Source organism: Phaenicophaeus curvirostris, chromosome 21 (genome assembly GCF_032191515.1).
Source record: "Phaenicophaeus curvirostris isolate KB17595 chromosome 21, BPBGC_Pcur_1.0, whole genome shotgun sequence".
Classification (NCBI taxonomy): Eukaryota; Metazoa; Chordata; class Aves; order Cuculiformes; family Cuculidae; genus Phaenicophaeus; species Phaenicophaeus curvirostris.
This window is the reverse complement of record NC_091412.1, coordinates 2,300,144-2,321,388: the sequence shown is the minus strand read 5'-3', so window position 1 is coordinate 2,321,388 and position 21,245 is coordinate 2,300,144. Positions and strand designations below refer to the sequence as shown.

Sequence of the window (21,245 nt, the reverse complement as noted above, 5' to 3'; positions counted from 1 at the left end):
CCCGTGCGTCTACATCCCTGAAGCGCACTTGATTTTCTCTGTGTAGAAGAGGGAACAAACACACTTATGGGAGCTATAAGAAAGTCTTCTCCTAAGTCACACTCCATAGCAGCTGCAGTTTCAGCAACATGAACAGTGACCACCTGTGGTCTCAACAATCCTGCTAAAAATACAGCCAAGCCCTTTGCAGCAGGAAGCACCTGACAGCCCCCTCTCCCGCTCCAGGGTTCACTCACCCTTAGCTCCACTTCTCTGCTCGCTCTTACCAGCATGGGTTGCACCTCTTCTTGAAGCCCAGCTTTCTGAACCAGTTTTGAGGAAGAAGGCTTTTAGGGAGCTACATTTTCTCCCCATAAGATCCTGCACATCATTTTGTGTCATCTCATGTGCTCCCATCTCTGTCTCACCCAACCGTGCAGACGTCATCTGCATCACAGCAAACCATAACAAACCACTGCATTTTCTTTGGAGGCTTTTCTACTTTAATAAATAGATGATACAATGGTGCCAAATCTGTGCCTCAGGGCTCAAGAGACACAACTGAGTAAATAATGAAGTACGCTGATGATACTGGGGTTACATTACAAGGGTTATGTTGCAGGACTGGTGTTCCTACAGCAGCACGGAAAGCTGGATGCAGTTTCTGAGGCCGGCAGCTGTGGCTCCAACCTTCTCAGTTGTTGCAGGGTCCTTGTATCTTTATAAATCAGATCCGGAAACACGAGGCAAACTGCCACAGGCAGACACTGTGAATTACACACTGTGGGTAAAGCAGGGATTAATCCTTTTTGCTTTTGTGAACAGGTTGGTATCTCATTTAGCTCCAACTGGAGTTGTAAAAGCAACCTCCGACTTGCTAGTTCCTCTTCTGCAGGAAACCACTTCTGTAGGAGAGCGTAGGAACTAAATCAGAACATAATCCCTGTGTTTTAATACCATCGTGCATGAGTCACCCTGGCAAATTAAGTAGCTGGCTGCATTAGTGCTCAGCAATTTAAAGATTCATTTCATGCCTGGCAGGAGAAAACATTGCACGGGACTGGCCGTCCTCCCTCGAGTAGACATGCGGGGAAATGAGACGGGATAACGAGCCCTCAGCTTGCCCGTGGTGACTGCCAGGTGGAGAGCTTCCTCCAGCTGCAGGTTTGCAGCAGCAGTTCAAGCTGAGCATTTCTTCCTTTCAGCAGCTCCCCTTCTGCAGGATCTTGGGCACAGATCAAAGTCTCCCCTTCTCCCTGTGCAGACGCTCGCTGGGTGTGCTCTTACAGCTTCCTCAGACTCTATACAGAATACTGGAACAAAGAGGGGAAAAATAGTCAGTCTGCTGTCTTCTAATTGCTGCTTTCAACTTCTTAATGCCACTGCCTGTTGAGTTTTCTTTCCAAGGACAAGTAGTGAGGCACACTACAAAATGTTTGCCCAGGGAAGTGGTGGCTGCCCCATCCCTGGAGGCGTTGAAGGTCAGGTTGGATGGGACTTAGAGCTCCTGATCCAGTGGGAGATGTCTCTTCCCTTGGCAGGGGGCTGGAATTAGATGATCTTTAAGGTCCCTTTCAAATCAAACCATTCTATGATTCTATGTCTGTGTATTAGCAGAAGCCCCAGCCATGCCCCTGGATGATGGTCCTTGAGCAGATCAGAAGGCACAGAGGAGCTCAGAGCCCATTTCTGAATTCGTCCTCCCTTGGTGGACAACTTGTGCTGACACTTGGTCGATACAGGGATTTTATAGCATTGTTCTGCCAGCAAAGGCTATAACAGGCATCGTTGTAACAGCAAAAATGCATTGGCAATTTTAATTGACTCGCAGAGCTGCCAGAGGCAATGCAGACGTGCAGCCACAACAGCATTTTGCTAGGGCTTACGGCTGGAGGGTTTCCCAGAAAACCTGTATCACCAGTGCTTTGGAGGACACCTGTTCCTCTTCTACCTTCACAGAACCATTTATCACTTTGAGGGGTGGATTTATGGTAGCCCCTGTGCTGCTCTGACCACTGCTCTGCACCAAACCAGGTGTGCTCCTTACAGCACCTTCACTGAACATTTTGGGCATTGATCAGCCCTAGTTGTTCCTCTGATAGCTCTGAATGCAGGGGGCACCCTCTCTGTTGAATCGTAGAATCATAGAATCACCAGGTTGGAAGAGACCCACTGGATCATCGAGTCCAACCATTCCCATCCGTCACTAAACCATGTCCCTCAGCACCTCGTCCACCCATCCCTTAAACCCCTCCAGGGAAGGGGACTCAACCCCCTCCCTGGGCAGCCTCTGCCAGTGCCCAACGACCCTTTCTGTGAAATATTTTTTCCTAATGTTCAGCCTAAACCTCCCCTGTTGCAAACAGAACAGGCTGGTGTCTGCTATCCGAGCAAAAAGCTGGAACTCAACATGACCAACGCAGAAATGTAATCCTCTCCTCCATGAAATTTCTCTCTGGAGGAGAAATAAATGCAGAATTGTTAAAAGTTACTATGATAGCACTTCTCTTTTTTTTTTTTTTTCATGGATAATCTGCCTTCCTTCCTTGCAGGTACCTAGCTAACACCATGAACACCATGCCTGGCAGTTCCATAAACACCTTCAGAAAAGAAATTGCTTGGAAAAAAAGCAAGTTTCTCTGCAGCCCCATCTGAAACAGGCCATATTTATGCTATTCTCTTGGCTTGCTCGAGCAAAGAGAGATGCCTGGCTGCAAGATAGTGCTGCAGTGGGTTCCTCAGGATGGGGCTCCAGCTGCATCCCAGCAGAGGCTGGTGTTGGACCATGGGGAGCAGCGGGTGTCCACAGGCAGGAGAAGAGGCTGAGCTGTGCTTGCTACCAGCCAGACCACACGCATGTGCTGTTGGGAAGTGATTTCATGCCATGGGTGACACGCACTGAATCCTGGACCAAAGAACAACCTGCCTTTGGTGCAGCATCTCCTCCAGCCTCCATCAGAGCCAGCGCTGCCATGGTGGGCTGCACAAGCTCAAAGCAGACGCTGTATCGTGGAGAGTGGGGTGACTGTGCTTTGCGTGGCCAGGACAAATCTGAAATATCGTGCAAGGAAAGATCTGATTCCAAGGGTCTGCCCATTGTCGGTTTGGGGCATACAAACCCTGGCCCTGGAGCTACCAGCACGTGGTGTAAGGACAATCCTGCTGGGTCTCAGAGGGTAGAAACCCAACAATGAGAGCAAGTCTGGCCTCAGTCCTAGCTCAGTCTGGAGCAGGGTGAGCAGCACTGCAGGCTCTAACCAGCACATACAGACACCACACAGCTATGTCAGCACAGGGGTTTCTTTTCATTTTTCCCTTTTCCAGCGATCCACATACCTGCTGAAAGCTCAGCTGGGTTTGCTGTGAGCTCTCTGCAAAATCTCCAAGAGCCTGTTTTGAGCTGTGACAGCTAAAGCAGAACGTGGCACTGTTTGGTATAGCTGGGGCTGCTTTTTTTTCCATACACGAGCATGCCCGCTGTATCCCCCACGCATTCAGGGTCACACAACCTCCCTACAGCTCCCAGGCATGGTTTGTTCTGCAACTGCCTTGAGGGATTCTTTATTATCAGAAACAGGTTGCTGCTGATAATGGGGCAGGATCTGTGGTTGTAGCAGAGCAGGGAGGGCTCAGCCGAGCCCAGGGAATCCCTCACACTGCTCAGCCTCCAAGCTGCACGGAACCAGAGGGGTTTTGGGGGGTTCCTGTGTGCAGCACAGAGCGGTGCCGTCTGAAGATGCTCTGATGTGGTTTTGAGTTCCTTTTGGACGGGGGCAGCGCTGGGACAGGGACTTTGACACCTCCGTGTCCACGGTTGGCGTCAGCCAGAGAGGTGGCAGGGCACAAAGCAGGGGGTCCCCACTCCCTTCACGGCCCCCGTGGGCTGCTGGGCACCAGATGGTCCCACCAGCAAGGGGCAAAGCTCCAACCGAGCTCTCTTTGGCATCACCACAATCCCTCCACCCTCGAATAAACATCAACCGTTTGCTCTCTTCGTACCTTTTCTTTGAGAGAAGGGAAGGGCCCAACGCAGGGATCGTGTTAACATAGTCTGGCTCGTCATCGGAGCTCTCCTTCTGCAGAGCTGTGAGGGAGGATGGGAGCACTGATTGGTAAAACATGCTGATCAAAATCTCATTCACACCATAGACACTCTGGGTTTCCCACCAGCGTTGAGCCTTCGGCGCTGACATGTTTCTGTGCCTGGGCTAAGCAATCTCATCAAAGTCTGCTTAAAGGGGCTTCAGAATAGTCATGGAAAACTGGCAAATGAAGTGAGCATGGACAGCTTTGCAGAGCCCAAAGAGACAGGCTTTGATTTAATCTAGAGAGCGAGCAAACACGATAACAAGAATCAGCTTGCTCAAGCAGCTCCCACACTGGAGATAGGCGGCTCTTAAATATACACGTATACACTCACCACTATCCCCCAGGCCAGGCTCCCCCCTGCACAGCACAGGAAGCCACACATTAGATTAAAACGCTCTTTAAAGGTTAACTGGAGCAAACACACCCCGGTGGCTGCAGGAGAGTCACAGGCTGACCCACTGGATGTGCACGCTGCACATTTCTTTCTCTGAGGGGATTACAAGGCTGAGCTTGCACCAGGGCATCTTCAAAAATTACGAAGATACAGGACATGAAGAGCACCACTGCCCTGTAGCGTCCTGTGGGCAGGTTTCAGCACAGCCACCTACACAGTGGCCTTTGGAAACACCACGTCCATCACAGCAGCGTTCAACTAGAGAGCATGCAGCAATTTGCACGTTGCCGTAGATGTTTATCACAGACCAGTGGGCAAAAAATAATTCAAGGCGGGGGCGATGGCTGCATTGGCCTGAGCGTGGTCGATTCTGGTCCAGTGCACCAGACACCCTGCCCGTGAGCCCCATCCCTAAAGAGTAAACAATTGCGACCCTACCTTCCGCTCGCTGGAGTTCCCATACGTGTATCGCTGCGCTGTTCTCATAGTCTCCGTCATCATCTGTGATGGAGAAGAGTTTGGACAGGATGAGGCTGAACAGGAAACGGAATAAAAATGGAGCTTTGTGAAACCCCCCTCTGACCGCCTTGTGCACGTGGCTGAGTTTCCAGCGGGGCGATTGGCGTCCCAGCACAGGTCTGCTGACGCTGCCTCACTGCTTTTCCAGCCCTGACCTCATGCCTGGATATCTGCAGGCATGGACAGGGATCTGACTGGTTCCTGCTGCTCCTGCCCCCTCCGATGCTCCATAGGAAGCCAGGCAGGAGTAGGGCAGGCTCTAGCAGCGCAAACAGTGTTGGGTTAATTCACTGAAGGAAACCAGCTTGACTTACTATTTTGATTGCCACGTCCCAGGACAGAAGCTGGAAGCCCTTAAGCCCTTGGGTCCCTCACCACAAGGAGGATGTTGAGACTCTGGAGCGAGTCCAGAGAAAAGCAACGAAGCTGGTGAGGGGGCTGGAGAACAAGAGGAGCGGCTGAGAGAGCTGGGGGTGTTTAGCCTGGAGAAGAGGAGGCTGAGGGGAGACCTCATTGCTCTCTACAACTCCCTGAAAGGAGGTTGTAGAGAGGAGGGAGCTGGGCTCTTCTCCCAAGTGACAGGGGACAGGACGAGAGGGAATGGCCTCAAGCTCCACCAGGGGAGGTTCAGGCTGAACATTAGGAATAAAATTTTTCATGGAAAGGGTCATTGGTCCCTGGCAGAGGCTGCCCAGGGAGGGGGTTGAGTCCCCTTCCCTGGAGGGGTTTAAGGGACGGGTGGACGAGGTGCTGAGGGACATGGTTTAGTGTTTGATAGGAATGGTTGGACTCGATGATGCTGTGGGTCTTTTCCAACCTGGTGATTCTATGATTCTAAGCAGACACTGTGGTCCAATGCAGCTCAAAGGCTGCACAATTCTTGGGCTGAACGTGGTAAGAAATCTGAGCTGGGGGCTACAACCACAATCAGTCTTGGCTATAATAACACTGAAAGACCTAGAGAAGCAACACAGACCCTAAAGCCTCCTGAATTGCTGCAGGAATCTCCTAATCAAAGGGATCGGCCTGGAGGTGAGCTCTTGGCAAGTAAGGTCTCACCTGCAGAAAGGGAAAATTCTCCAGGTCTGCTCTGTGCCAGAGGCAGCCCCTGCACCCTGGTTCCACCAGCATGGAGCTGGTAGGAAGAGCTGAGCCTGTGAACGAGGGGGCTTTCCCTTGGCTGAGCACGTTGTCTTCCCTCTCTGCTCTTCCAGATACCTTTGTACAATGTGCATGGACCACAACAGCAACACACCTACCTGGATCAGAGCTGTGAGACTCTCCAATGATGACGTTTTGATAGGAATGGGAATCCTCCTCTTTCTCTGCTGGAGAGAAGAAAAAGCGGGAGAAGAGCTTAAGGGAGCGTAGATGACCTGGGAACATCCCTCAGCACCTGCTGGAGAGGGCTGTTTCCCACAACAAAACACACATGAGCTAAAAAATCACTAATCTTTCTGATAGCCTGGGTGCTGGGACAGGGCGTTGCCAGCATGATCAAACCAGGTGATTCGGGAGCGTCACCAGCACCACCACAGAGTGCTGAGCGAGCTGCTTGGGTCATGGCACCATTTGAGGAAGCACCTAAGGGCAAGTGGCCAAATCTGGTCCTGAGACACCACGACTTTTCTTACAGATAGGAATGAAACCCAATAAGCATAATTACAGCAGCCCCTAAGGTGAACAGGGGAGGACCAGCTCTGGCAAGGGGCAAACCCCCAGGCACCCAGCCCAGGGCAGAAATCAAGGAGGGATTTTCCTTCCCAGTGAGCATTAAACTTGTGACTGGCGTCTTCTTGGCTTATTCTCAATTTCTGGGAAGGAATTCAGCCCCAGTCCAAGCACAGCATCCATCTTAGAATCATAGAATCATAGAATCATAGAATCATCAGGTTGGATAAGACCCACCGGATCATTGAGTCCAACCATTCCTATCAAACACTAAACTATGCCCCTCAGTGCCTTGTCTGCCCCTCCCTTAAACACCTCCAGGGAAGGTGAACTGGTCTTAGCCCAGTACACAAATTATTAGCACCTAGAATCAAAATTGACTTAAAAGAATTTTTTAAAAAACAAGCTTTTAGTTCTGTTGCTGGTCATTTCAGCTCCCTGGATGAGCCCGTGAGCAACTGATCCACGTGAGCCCCTGTACTGCTAACCTCAAAATCTGCATCCACTGATGCTGAAAACACCCCTGACACCTGCCAGCTGGTGTGGTCACTGCTAGAAAAGCTTGCAGACAGTGTAAGCACCACTGACACCCATGCTGTGACCCTACAAGCTTCTCCAGAGCAGAAGGGGAGAAGCACCGAGCTCAGCCAGGACACACAGCCCTGCAGCGGTGAGGGCTCTGCTGGTCAAACCACCGTGGGCAGAGGAGAAGGTGTTCACTCGGTGTGGTTCTGCAACAAGCTAAACTGACTATGAAGCAGCCCTCAGACATAGAAAAAGCATTCAAACTAATAAGGGTTACAAACCCATTCATTTAAATACATTCAGGTTTCTCTTTCTCCTTTTTTTTCAGTCAGGTAAGGGTTTTTTTCAGTAAACAAGCTCCTCTCCACAACCTCCTTTCAGGGAGTTATAGAGAGCAATGAGGTCTCCCCTCAGTCTCCTCTTCTCCAGGCTAAACAACCCCACTTCTTGCTGGTGGGGAGGCCTTACCTCTGGGTGGTGCGAGGAACCGAGCGCGGTTGTAGTAATCCAGAGGTATGGGCTCCCTGAGAGAAGAAGAGCAGAGTTAGTTCCTCCTGCCTGTGGCAGCTCATGGGCTTCCTAGCCTGAGATACGAGAAAGCCAGGAGGGACCAGTGTGGCTCCACTTGATTGCACTGACCAGCTACTTACACGTAGGCAGCATCCCCGGTGTCCCCTCGCAGACAGTCCTCTGCAAGCACAAAGGGTTTGCTGTCACTTCATCATTCCATTGCATTAACTCAAACTACCACCCCAAAACACCACCGGATCCTTAAGTGCAGTGATAGAAGATGTCCCCAGCAGCCAGAAAGCCCCACCACAGCCTCAAACTCCATTCACAAGCAGAGCTGGGAGGCTGGAGCAAGGGGAAGCAGCCTAAATACACCCCAGCTCCTGAGAAAACCAGGGCTCACCACTACCTAAAAGGAGGTTGTGTAGAGGAGGGAGCTGGGCTCTTCTCCCAAGTGACGGGGGACAGGACAAGAGGGAATGGCCTCAAGCTCCACCAGGGGAGGTTTAGGCTGAACATTAGGAAAAAATTTTTCATGGAAAAGGTCATTGGGCACTGGCAGAGGCTGCCCAGGGAGGGGGTTAAATCACCTTCCCTGGAGGGGTTTAAGGGACGGGTGGACAAGGAGCTGAGGGACATGGTTTAGTGATTGATGGGAATAGTTGGACTCGATGATCTGATGGATCTTTTCCAACCTGGTGATTCTATGATTCTCAAGGACAGATCCTTCCAGCTGCCAATGAGATCAGGAACATCCTCCTCAATTTGGGAAAGCAGAGCACAGCCCCACATGCCAATAATCCTCTTTGGGCAAGTGCCAGCTCATGCTGCCCCAGAGGGAACAGAGGGCTCGGAGCATCCTACACCCCCTCCACTCTGCCCATGGATCACGTGTGACGAAGCAATCACTAAATTGACAAAGCCAGAGCTCTGCCAGCTGCAGTATTGGCTGCCTGCACTCTCCCGGATGGCTCTCATCCCTGGTAACCTCTCATCGCCTCGGCAGCCTGCCCTCCCACACCCTGGGATGGCACCTACCTGTGAGAAAATTCTGATACCTGCACTCAGTCCTGTTCCCTGGGGAAAAGCAGAGCAGCGCGTTACACTTGAATGATGGGAGCAGTTTGACGATAGAGCCACCGAGCATCTTGTCATCAGCAGCTCTGTCCCCGCTCAGCTCCTTGCTTGGGGCCAGGAGAGATGAGCTACTTCAGGATATCATTTAGTGGCAGATAGGTATGGCTGGACTTGATGATCTCAGAGGTCTTTTCCAACCTGGTGATTCTATGACTTGGCTGCAAGGTTGGATGCCCCAGGGAAGAGAGGGTGGGGTGGACAGGGTGATATTTTAGGTAATCCATCCAGGACTGGGGAGCTGCAGTGGGATGAGTTCTGGATTTGAAATCCAGACCCATGGGGGTTCTTATTAAGCATCGCTGTGTAAACAAGCATAGTGGGTAGGTGCTAATAAGTACGGTTCATTTTATTGCCTCGCAGCTTGTGTCCAGGATTACCCTTATTGAGCCCTGTCTCGGGTCCTAGCAGGGAGATTCTGTCTTCCCAAACCAGTGGGAGCTCCCAGCCAGCACCTACACAAACGAGTTGAGATTTGCAACATCCCTGTTTATGAATTTTGCAGTAGGTGGTTCCCATGTGGATGGAGAGGGCACTGGTTGAGCGCCCATCCCAGGGGAGATGCTCACCGTAACCCACATGGCAGTAGGTACCAAGCTCCTCAGCAGTTTTCCTGAAAGAGAGAAATGAAGCTAAAATCCCAGGTCCCAGCAAACCACATCAGGGGTTATAAGCCACAGCAATGACTCATCCATGAAATCTTCCTGTGAGTTCACCTTCCATGAGAGGAAACACATTGTTCAAATTGGAGGGGGAAGATTTAGACTAGACATTAGGAAGAAATTCTTCATGTGGAGGGTGGGGAGGCCCTGGATGAGGTTGCCCAGAGCAGTGGTGGCTGCCCCATCCCTGGAGGTGTTGAAGGCCAGGTTGGATGGGGCTTGGAGGTGTCCCTGCACACGGCAGGGGGTGGACCTGGAAGGGTCTTGAGGTCCCTTCCAACCCAAACCATTCCACAATTCTATTCTGTGATTCAATGGGAAATTAAGAGATTGTGATCAAATCCCAAGATGGAATCACCGTGCCTGAATATTGCAGTGGAGTTATTGTGGCCATGTCGTTCGTGGGGGTTTTGATGATGGGGAGAAGGGGATTTCTCATGTCAAACAGCTTATAAGCAAAGAATATCTTTTTCATGATGTACTTATTATGGACAGCCACAGCTAATTTCCTCGAGGTTGGTTTATTGGTAGATGGTTGCCAGTAGAATGCAGTCACACTGAAGAAAATCCAGAAGAAATCTAAACCCGCTATTGAGTATCAATGAATTGAGCAGCCTGATCTGGTTGAAGATGTCCCTGCTCATTGCAGGCCGTTGCATCAGGTGACCTTTAAAGGTCCCTTCCAACCCAAACTATTCAAAGTATAACCCAAGCCACATCCAGAATCTAGTCACAGATGCCAAACCTATGCATATGTTGGGTGAACTTCATCCAACCTTGGCTCTACAGCTGGGTTTTGTTTGGGCTTTTTTACATACCTTGCTGTTGATAAATTTACAGGCTCCTTAATTTGTTCCAGCCTTCGGGTTACAGCTAGCATCAAGAAAAGAAAGAGATGTTAATGGTTACAGTAGAAGCTGATATTTCAATGAGAACAGAGCATCCACCAGAGAGGACTCCCCAGTATTAGCAAGCATTTCTCTAGTTCATCCCAAAACAGCTTCTAAATTGTTCCTTGGACATAGACGGTGGCTAAAATGGTCCTAATTGGATGAGACTTGGAGCAACCTCATTACTCAACCATGGGAGGGGTCCCTGCCCACAGCAGGGGGGTCGGTACTGGATGGGCTTTAAGGTCCCTTCGAATCCAAACCCTTCCATGATTGAAAGCTGGTGTCTGTGCCGACCACAGAGCTGGCAAACACACGCTGCAGGAAGCTACAATCCCAACCATTGCTTTATTTCCTATTTTTCTCCCAAACCCACTTGATTTAGGGGCCTTTCCCATGCTCAGAGCCAGTAGGTCATAAGATTTGGTCAGGCTGGGCTAACGCAAAAACTCGTAGTGGGGTTATGGGACTTGGTCACGGGAAAGGACTGGCCCCGCAGAGCCCGTCTGCAGCCAGTGACATTTAATACAGACCCCGCCAGCAGCTCATTTCAGGATAAAAATCAAAAGGTCAGTGCCTAACCCAACTTGCTGCAGGAAGCAGTAAGAGGGTGAGAAGTGAGTCACCCCTATTGATTCAGGTTCACCCACACTGTTGTTTCAACAGGGCAAACAGAGTGGTTTGAAGAGGCTGGGTTGGCAAGATGCTACATTTCAATGGCGTTGCTTTGGTGATTTATTTTCAATGCAAAGGGAGATTTTTTTTTTCACATCACTAGAAGCATCAAAGGTAGCTTCAGCAATCTTGGTCTAACACCATTCCACCATCTGGCTTTGAGGGGACCCTTTTATTTTTACTTTCCCCTCATTCTCTCCATGTAGGATCCTCACCCTGCAACGCAAGAGCCCATCTCATGTTCATACTCACTGGAGTGGGATCGAATCACCTCGAACCTCTGCTGGCTTTCAAGCCTGGAAGAAACAGAGGTATAACCTTAGTTGAATTTTGGGGTCTATCACAAGGAAAATAGATGCAAGAGGCTTCCCTGTGTGGTGAGCGGAGGGAAGGGAGCAGAGCTTCCACGCTGGGCTTGGTGAAATGCTGAGGTGAATCACTCCGCGTGTCACACAGGACGCACGTTAGCTCGGAGCAACTTACTGGACCCCTCTTTGACCCTTTAAAAAGTAAAAATGTGCTCACGGGCCTTTGACAGAGCAACAAACATCAGCCAAGGGAAGGACCCAAGGACGAGAGAAACATCGGTTAGGGTAATTCTGATTCTGAATCTTTATGCACCAGGTAAAGTCAGAAGAGTATTTTCATCCAGAAAAAAATGGGTGATTGTGCATGGCACGGCTTCAAACCCCACTGCTTCACTTCTGCTGCTGTCCCTGCCCATCCCAGCACCCCTTAACATCAACCTGAACAAATAACATACGTGATCCATGACAAATACACCACACGCGCCCAATAACCTCTTTACTTCCCAATCAACAGGAGAACTGCTCTTCAGAGCACAAGAGGACTGACTGGCTCTTCAACCAGAGGTGCATCCAGGCACTTACTAACTCTGATTTTGGGACCCTGAAAGCATCTCTCTCCCCCCAGCTCATTTCAGATGGGTCATTCCCCTCATCCCAAGCCAGCACAGACAAAAATGCTGGCAAAGTCCCTCATTGCAAAGCCTGCAAATATATGAGGTTAAACCATTTTAACTGCAAAAAAACCCTAGCTTAACCCAAACCAGAAGCAGAAAAAGAGCACACGACGCAACGAGCTGGAAGTCAAACCATCTGATCCAGGTACAATTTTAAAGAAGTTGGGGCAATTTAGAACAAACCCATGGGTGTTGAAGTCTGCGCTGCCTTTTCTTTCAGTCTTGAATGGACCACACCAAAGCCTTTGCCTGGTCCTGGTCAAACAGGACAGAAGCAAACACCCCAACCCCATGGAGACCTTCACAGAGCCTCTTTGCATCATGGTTGCTCCTCTATCAAAGGTTATAAGCCAGCTGTGAATTTTTCTTTCTGTGATTTAGCTGTGGTTTGTCTGTTGCTGAAGGAAATAAGGGGGGTTTTGTGTGTACAGCGCGTTTCCTTCGTTGCCTTTACTGCAGGTGGGTGGTTGCTCTGGCACAGGGTCCCACCAGCACCAGCCAAAAGCAGGGTCTTGTTTATGAAGTTACCGATCTCTCCGTCATCTTGGGGGACAGCAAGACAGGATAAGGACTTGCCTTTCCACTTCTCCCAGACCTTTATCCAACAGGCATCACAGGCAGAGCTTCAGTTTGGTTTTGGATTATTCTTTGTAGAGGCATTACCCCCTCAACAGCGACCTGGGTTGGGTCACACCACCCTGCGTGCCCCATTCTGGGATTATTTCATTCTATATAAAGCCAGATTTCAGCTGTGAGGCATGGAGAGGGTCTGGCTCTGAGCAGGGTCTCAGCCTGGGTGAGTAGTTTGGGGAAGAAGTGCAATTGTGAAAGGCAACTTACTGGCTCCTCTGGTCACTCAGCTGCTTCTCTCGCTTGGTAGCTGGAAGAGAAAAGGAAAAAAAAAAAGCTCTAGAAATGGGTGATTTGGGAGTTAAAGAGCAGAAAGACCAATAAATCATTCACAAAACCTCTAACATCCAGAGCAGAAGAGCACAGTGGAGGCAGTGAGCAGCAGTTATGATAGTTTTAACTTTTTAAAATGATGTTTAATAGAATCACAGACTGGTTTGGGTTGGAAGGGACCTCAAAGATCATCCAGTCCCACCCCTGCCATGGGCAGGGACACCTCCCACTGGATCAGGGGCTCCAAGCCCCATCCAACCTGGCCTTGAACCCCTCCAGGGATGGGGCAGCCACCCCTGCTCTGGGCAACCTGGGCCAGGGCCTCTCCACCCTCACAGCAAAACATTTCTTCCTAAGATCTCATCTCGATCTCCTCTAAACTGCTTCCCCTCATCCCATCACGGCACTCCTTCCCCTCCACCTGATCTCTGGCCGCCAGCGGAGCATCTCCGTGAGGGCAGAGCTCCCCAAGTCAGCGCATGGTTGAGCAGAACCAAACCCACTTGGAGCGGACACCCCAAGAGGAAGGGAACTGCCCGATATGACCCGTCAGCCCAGCCCGGGGCTCAGGGAAGGACCTTACCAGAGAGCTGGCACTTGACGCAGAGGCTGATTGCAGCCCCCAGCAGCATCAGCACGGCGGCTGCCCACAGCAGCTCCATGGCCCGGCCACATCCAGCCTGAAACACAGCAGCAAGGGGACCTGTGAGCACTGGGGCATCTCAGCAACTCAGTTGGAGCTGCTCAGAAAGCTTTTACCCAAAAGAGCCACATGCTCTCTGACTTCGCGGCCCCAGAGAGCCAGGCGTTTGCCGAGTTCCGAGCCCACCCTCGTGCCCACCCCAGAGCCAAACCTCCATTTCACTGTGGGGAAGGAATCAGAATCATTTTGGTTGGAAAAACTCCTTGAGATCATCGAGTCCAACCCTATCTGACCACTGCTGAACCATCTCTGAGCACCTCATCTAGCTGTCTTTTAAACACCTCCAGGGATGAGGACTCCACCACTACCCTGGGCAGCCTCTGCCAGTGCCTGAAAACCTTTCCAGTAAAGAAATCTTTCTTGATGTCTAATCTGAACCTCCCCTGGTGCAACATGAGGCCATTAAGAAGAGAAGAGTCTCATGGGCTTCCCCTCAGGGCATTGGAAAAGAGGAAAAACCCACTCGGATTTACTCAGTACCAGTCCCATAACCCACGTTGACATCATTACATGCTGCCAGCAGATGCTGTTTTTAATATCTAGAAGAGAGGTTAAAAAGGAGGCACTTTGAAAGATCCAAAGCTGCCCAGACCTTTGGACAAGGTGCTCTGGTTGTTACCCTGCACCACAGAATCACTTTAAACATTTAAATCCCCTGCAGTTTTTCCTGCGCTGAGTTGGCTCTGACACCAGCTCTTCCTCTGCTTCCCATGACAGACTCTTCCACAAACAGCAGCTAACGTTTTGTAATAATCAGCAAGACTTGGCTCCGATTTCTTCCTTTAAAATACAAAACATCCTATAAATAGCACAGAAAGCAGCCTGCTGGCTCCAAAACAGACTGTTTAGCCTATTCCTACCCCCCAGGCCCAGGTTTTCTTTACTTACAGATTATTTTAATTCTTGTTTTTAATAAACTTCTTCTTTGGCCCCTAGGGACAGAGATGCTTCAACTTGCTGAAGGCCAGTACAGCATTTCTCTGTAGGAGGCTTTCTTACCACTTAACCTGAAGCACTTTTGTTACAATTCAAGCCTGTGTTGTATTGGTACATCCAGGGTGCATGAGCCAGGGAATGGATGTTAGAAATTAGCGAATCATTTTTAAATATCATAGAATCATAGAACCGTTTGGTTGGAAAAGACCTTGAGATCATCGAGTCCAGCCGTACCTCCCCACTACTAAACTACATCCCTGAGCACCTCGACTACCTGTCTTTTAAATCCCTCCAGGGATGGGACTCCACCACCTCCCCAGGCAGCTGTTCCAGTGCGCGGGAACCCTTGCAGTAAAGACCTTTTTCCTGATAGCCAATCTAAGCCTCTCCTGGTGCGACTTGAGGCCATTTCTTCTCCCATCCCTTGATACTTGGGAGAAGAGACCAGCACCCACCTTGCTCCAACCTCCTTTCAGGCAGTTTTAAGCAATGATAAGGTCAAGATATTTAAAAACAATCAAAGAAATATCAAGAACAGATGACAGAAACCAGCAGCTTGATTCTGCCCTGCTCAGCACCTTCGACACTTGTATAAAATAGAAGAAATAACATTTCCTGCTCAAAATACAAAAGACACCAACACCCTATTCAGACAGGAGAAGCCTCGATGGTCTCCTCACAGCAGTTGAGCCTCTCGGTGCTGAGCAAGAATCCTCCTACCCATGTGAGTCGCTCAGCACGGCACCGGGGATGCCGGCAGGAGGTTTGCGGTCTGGTTTGGTATCGGAATCCCAGTTCTACACCAGGCTCCTGATTTCCAGGGAAAGATGTAAATGAGCGGGGGGCAGGGGAAGGGGCAGAAAGGCACCATCTCCCTTTTGTGCTCCATCCAGCCCCTCTAGCACAGCGTTGCTGTGACCCAGGAGGGAGAGATTGCTGAAGGACGGGAGGAGCTGCCTGGGGTTTGGTGTCAGCATCCTCTCAGCAGTGCCCAAGCACCATCCAGCTGCCTCCAAATCACTCACCCAGCAGGATGAGGGCTTGGCTTTGGGACCATCCTCTCTGCTTGCAAGCAAACTGGGTTTATTTCTACTCCCTTTGAGGCTGCCAGGGCTCACAAGGCTGTGACAGCTCCTGGCACTCACTCCATCATGATTTTGCTCTTTCTAGACCCCTTGGGGTTCCCTGCAAAGTTTCTTGCAGCAGTTTCTGGAGAAGCGAGGATGAATTGTTTTAGACTAACAACATGCCCAGCCCCCCCAGACCCACAGGAGCAGCACCCCAGCTGCAGTCAGGAAGTTGGGCACAGAGCCTGGTCAAACCCATGTGGTTCCTCACATCATTTTTCCTTGGCTCAACATCCCCCATGGAAATCATGAGCTGTGGATCATCTGCAAGAGGCAGCGAAGGGAAGTTGGGCCAATGCTGGTGAACAAAATCCATTACACAAAGTGCTGTGACACGGCTGGTTTGTTTGGGGGGTTTCTGGTTATGCTTTTTTTCCTTTTTCTCCTTTTGTGAAAGCTCCCACAGCCCCCACTCACAACCACAACACCAGCCCGGAGGCTGGGATTTGGGTTCAAACACCCAAGCCAATGGAAATCCTTTCTTTTGGGGCAAAACCTCATTTGGGAAAGAGCCGATGGAAGGAGGTGATGAACAGATTTATGACAAACAGAAGGCTGGAGGGACCTCCACATGGCTGGCAGGATATATATATATACACACACAAATAAAATATTTGGAAGGCTGAATGTGCCTTCCCTGCTCTCCGCATTGGAGAGAGAGCGGGGACAACGAACAGGCTGGAGGCACCGAGGGGGGCGATGAGCCCTGAGTGGATCGCAAGCAGGTACAGAGTTAACTGCTTGCTGATCAGCCTTGGTTTCAAGCTGTGGAATTCAAATAGAGGGAGAAAACAGGTTCCCATCTCATTTCAGCTCTTTGAGAGTAAAATTCAGAGAACAGCCAAGTAACATGTTCTCTTTATACATTTCGCTGCTCTCCTTTTAAGTTGGTTTTTCCCCTTCTTGCATCGACACAAGTTTCTCCTTGCATGAGGGAGCGGGTGCAGCCACGGCACGTGCCTCCGGTGACCCCATGCAACGTGGCCCCGCCAAACCCCAGGAGCACCCGCTCCAGGGAGGAAAACACATTGGGGACTGGAGAAAGTCATGATAAAGACCCAATCTCTGCTGCAGGGCCCTAACTCTGCCCCTCTCCAGTTTATCCCCATTGCCCCTCATCCTATCACTCCAAACTTTTGTGAACAGTCCCTCCTCAGCTTTCTTGTAGCCCCTTCAGGTACTGGAAGGTCACTATAAGGTCTCCTTGGAGCCTTCTCCAGGCTGAACAAACCCAACTTTCTCAGCCTGTCCTCGCATGGGAGGTGCTTCACCCCTCTGACCATCTTTGTAGCCTCCTCTGAAGATCCTTCAGTCTGAGACATCAGGTCTTGTCAGCCCGGCTGCTGGCGTGAAATGTTTCTAGTCCTAAACTAAGGGTTAAGCCCAGCAATGGGGCTCATAAACAGCCAAGGGAAGGGGAGTTAGTTTTGTCAGGGGAGATGAAAGGTCTCTCACTTCTAAGGCTGCTAAAGGGGAGAGGGAGGGTACACGGACATTCACCATCAATCCATGCGAGAGAGAAACACCAGAGGAAGAGAAGCTGAATTTAAATAAGGTAACACTGGCTTATAAAATGAGTAGGTACAAGCTAGTTGTGCACAGGCTAGAAAGGAAATTCCTAATGGATGGAAAGAGTAGAACTTCCAACAGCGGCTGAAGAAGCAAAAAGCTCACTTAAAAACCTTTAAGAGTATTTAAAATGTACTTAAACTTTTTTTCCAAGAAAAAGCAACCCAGGAGGGCGAGGGTTGTGGTGATGCAGCATCGGTGAAAATGGCTGGGTATCTGTAAGACTATTTCTGATGAAGTCATTTTAGTTCCTCTCAGAGAACAAGCTCAACCCTCAAAATAAAGACCAAAATTGCAGGTTTGTGTCTTTTTTTTTTACAAATAAGTTGAAAGCGTAAGATCTCAAATGCAAATATCTTACGGTCTCCTCTCCCCTCCAGAACACTTTGTGTTCTGCTCCAGTTTGCAGCACATTAAAGCTAATTCGGAGCGACTGGATGAGTCACCTGCATGAAATAGAAAGTGGAGAGTTTATTTAAAACCTCACCGTCTGAAATTCAGCACACGGACTTGTCGAACAGATGCAACGTTCGGCTTGACTCAGTGTCTCTAACATCTCTAAGAAAAGCAGCCCTGCTCTCCGTTTGCCTGCGCCACACAGATTGCAGCAGAAAGTCCCATCGGTTTAGAAACTGAAGGCTCACACCAAAGAAGCTCCTGTGGTTAGAACCACTTCAATGACCAGCAACGAGCCTCCAGAAAAGCTCCTTTCTGGGGGTCTGCACATCCCTGTTCCTACCAGGTTTCATGCCAGTGTAAGGTTTCTTCGGAAAGCTGCTGCTTTGAAGCTCAAGTCTGGTTTTGTGCAGCTATTCAAGTAGACCAGACTTTATTTCTTAACAGGGAGCAGTAGATGCTTTTTGGTAGAACACAGGACTAGAGGGAGAACTGGAATGGATAAATCAGCTTTAATATAGATAATCACTTTGTAACATGCTTTAAAAACCTCAGGTGGAAAATACAACACGCATTCCTAATTACAAGAAGCCTGCCAGGATGAGGAGGCAATTCACAAAGCATCTTGGATTTGCCCATAATTTCCTGTGTTCCAGCATCTTTCCCTGCGCTCTGGAGTCTGGGGGACACCATCCTGGGAATTGCAGAGAAAGGCAACCCACAGGTATGTAACTACATACTCCTGCATACTCCACAGCGATGAAAATACTGGATATCACACAGGATTATCCCATAATGATCCCGTTTTGCTGAAGCGTCTGCCTCACAGCTCTTATTATGCTGAACATTGATCACAAGAGAAAACGGATGCCGTGACAAAGCTCTTTTCACCCTAGGATTAGTATCAAGCACTTCAACGCAATAAAATAAATACATTCAGGTATGGGATGCCAGTCAGCCCTGAAACTGATGGAGAAGCCAGGAACCATTGTTAAATCCAGCTATTTTGTAGGATTTAGAGGGGAAAACACGGTGGGCCGCAGCATTCCCAGCAGCTACAGGCAGCAGGATGGAACAGGTCTGGGATGAGGCAGCTCAGCCTGAACCTTCCGGACTGTTTTAGTAGATGTGAATGCAGAAATAATGTGAATAAAACCAGCCACTTGGCCATCAGCAGATGGGGTGGGAGTTGTAGAGAATTATACCGTAAAATGGGGAGTCTGGGTTGTGTGGGACAGATACCCATCTGGAATCCAGAGGGGTGTGAGCACGGCCGAGGGGAACGTTTGGTAATGGTCATAACTTGGAGCTCAGCGAGTGATGGCCACAAGCAGCAGCGAGGAGCAACGTCCAGCATGTGGCTTTCTAGAGAGTTTTTTTGAGGAATGACCTTGAATTCTCTTTAAAACAGTCACCAAGATCTCACCAGGGATCCCTGAGCTCCCTGCAACCAGTGGGACACCAGCCCTGTCCCCACAGCCTTCACGTGAACCCCACACACCCCTAGGGGCCTTTCCCTCCCCATCCTCTCCCAGCTTACCTGCAGCCTCAGACGCTCTCCCTGGTCTGTCCCATCTCCTCCTGCATCTCGCCGCCGCAGTGGCCGCCGCTGGAGCTGGTTCCTCCAGGGCTCGTTAGCCAGTTTCTGGTGGTTTCCTGTCATCATCTGAATCACCAACCTCAACATCCGCTGCTCGGCCAGGCAGCCCCTCGCCGGCTCACGAGAGGGACCCACGGGTGGTGCTTGCACAAACACTCCCTGGAGCGTTTCAGAGAATCAGCTTGGGTTGGAAGGTACCTCAAAGCTCATCCAGGCCCAACCCTGCCATGGGCAGGGACACCTCCCACTGCATCAGGGGCTCCAAGCCCCATCCAACCTGGCCTTGAACCCCTCCAGGGATGGGGCAGCCACCACTGCTCTGGGCAACCTGGGCCAGGGTCTCCCCACCCTCACAGCAAAACATTTCTTCCTAAGATCTCATCTCGATCTCCCCTCTTGCAGCTCAAAACTGTTCCCCCTCATTCTCTCCCTGCCCTCCCTGATCCAGAGCCCCTCCCCAGCTTTCCTGGAGCCCCTTTCAGCTCTGGAGGCTGCTCTAAGGCCTCACCGCAGCCTTTTCTTCTCCAGGCAGTTCGGTTTATCTGCTGTGGGGGGAGAGGAAGAGGCTTGGGTGGTGAGGAACCACACACGCCACCAAGGTCCTTTCCCAAGCAGCCCTGGAGTTTCAGATGGGGCTGGTGCCCAAAACAGTTCAAGTTTCCTTTTAGCAAAGGGCTTTTGCAGGATTTATCCTGTGTGCTGGTAGTAGCAAATGCTTCCTGGGAAAACTCAGAGCAGATAAAGCAACTAGGAAATGCTGTCTTAGTTTTTAGAGAAGATCTCTTTGCTCTCTCCAACTCCCTGAAAGGAGGTTGTGGAGAGGAGGGAGCTGGGCTCTTCTCCCAAGGGACAGGGGACAGGACAAGAGGGAATGGCCTCAAGCTCCACCAGGGGAGGGTCAGGCTGGACATCAGGAAAAAATTCTCACAGAAAGGGTCATTGGGCACTGGCAGAGGCTGCCCAGAGAGGTGGTTGAGTCACCTTCCCTGGAGGGGTTTAAGGGATGGGGGGATGAGGTGCTGAGGGACATGGGATAGTGATTGATGGGAATGGTTGGACTCGATCTGATGGGTCTTTTCCAACCTGGTGATTCTATGATTCTATACCAGCCCTCAAAAAGGCAGCAAACAGCCTGAGGTCACCGTTGCTAACAGCCAAACCTGGAGTTCTTGTCCAGAGATGTAAGAATAAAACTATTCCTTATGCCTCTGCCCTGGCTGTTTGCAGACACTGGGCACAACTAAGGGCACTGTGCCCTTAGGGAAATAGCAGCACCTTAATTTTATTTTGGTGCTTGAATAGAATAAGGAGAATAGAATAAGGAGAGTTTATGAATTATTATCCCCTCAGAGCTCTGTTACAGCACGTGAAATGCGTATCCTGCTGTAGGAGCAGTTAAGTCTCCAAGTGCAGGTAAGACCCCTGAATGTTTGTAGCTTCCAGAGTGCAACAGAGAGCTGGGCACAGCCTCTCACTCGAGCTCCATAATCCCTCTCTTCTGTACCACCACCAGCATCAATCTGAAGGGAAATCCAGTTATAGTTCAATCAGGGCCCTCTCAACCAGTCGCCTACATCCATCTCTCTCCGTGGCAGGAGGCGATTATCACCAAAATGATAAACCAGCCACTGTCTACAACGTTTGCAGCTTTGGGATGGGAGCTTTACTATCGAGCTTACAGAGGAAACGTTGCTTTGATAAGGTAGTTAACCACTGCATGTGCAAATCTATCTGGACTATCTCTCTCCCAACTCTAAGGTGTCAAAATAACTGCTTGCGTGCACCTTTCAGAGCGGATCCCACCTGGAATCTGGTTGCAGAATCAGCAAATAATTCAGGTTGGAAGGGACCTTAAAGATCATCCAGTTCCACCCCCCATGCCAGAAGCCTATCTGGGAATCAGTAGATATAATCCAATCCAAAGACTGAGGAAGAGACACCTAGCTTGGAATTGCTTGCATGGCTTTATGGAAAGGGTCAC

The 21,245-nt window shown here is 50.1% G+C and overlaps 1 protein-coding gene across 1 annotated transcript; it reads right to left on the bottom strand.

The window, feature by feature from the left end:
* Positions 1-1,178: 1,178 nt before the first annotated feature.
* Positions 1,179-19,795, bottom strand: LAT2 (linker for activation of T cells family member 2). Its single transcript, XM_069873997.1, has 14 exons — positions 19,773-19,795; positions 19,205-19,423; positions 13,517-13,613; positions 12,871-12,910; positions 11,301-11,344; positions 10,302-10,356; positions 9,391-9,434; positions 8,726-8,764; positions 7,828-7,867; positions 7,646-7,701; positions 6,241-6,309; positions 4,901-4,963; positions 3,979-4,063; positions 1,179-1,292 (listed from the first exon to the last, which is right to left on the bottom strand). Exons 2-14 carry the CDS (start codon positions 19,349-19,351, stop codon positions 1,274-1,276), a joined length of 798 nt encoding a protein of 265 aa, XP_069730098.1. The 5' UTR covers positions 19,352-19,423; positions 19,773-19,795; the 3' UTR covers positions 1,179-1,273.
* Between the last annotated feature and the right edge of the window lie 1,450 nt (positions 19,796-21,245).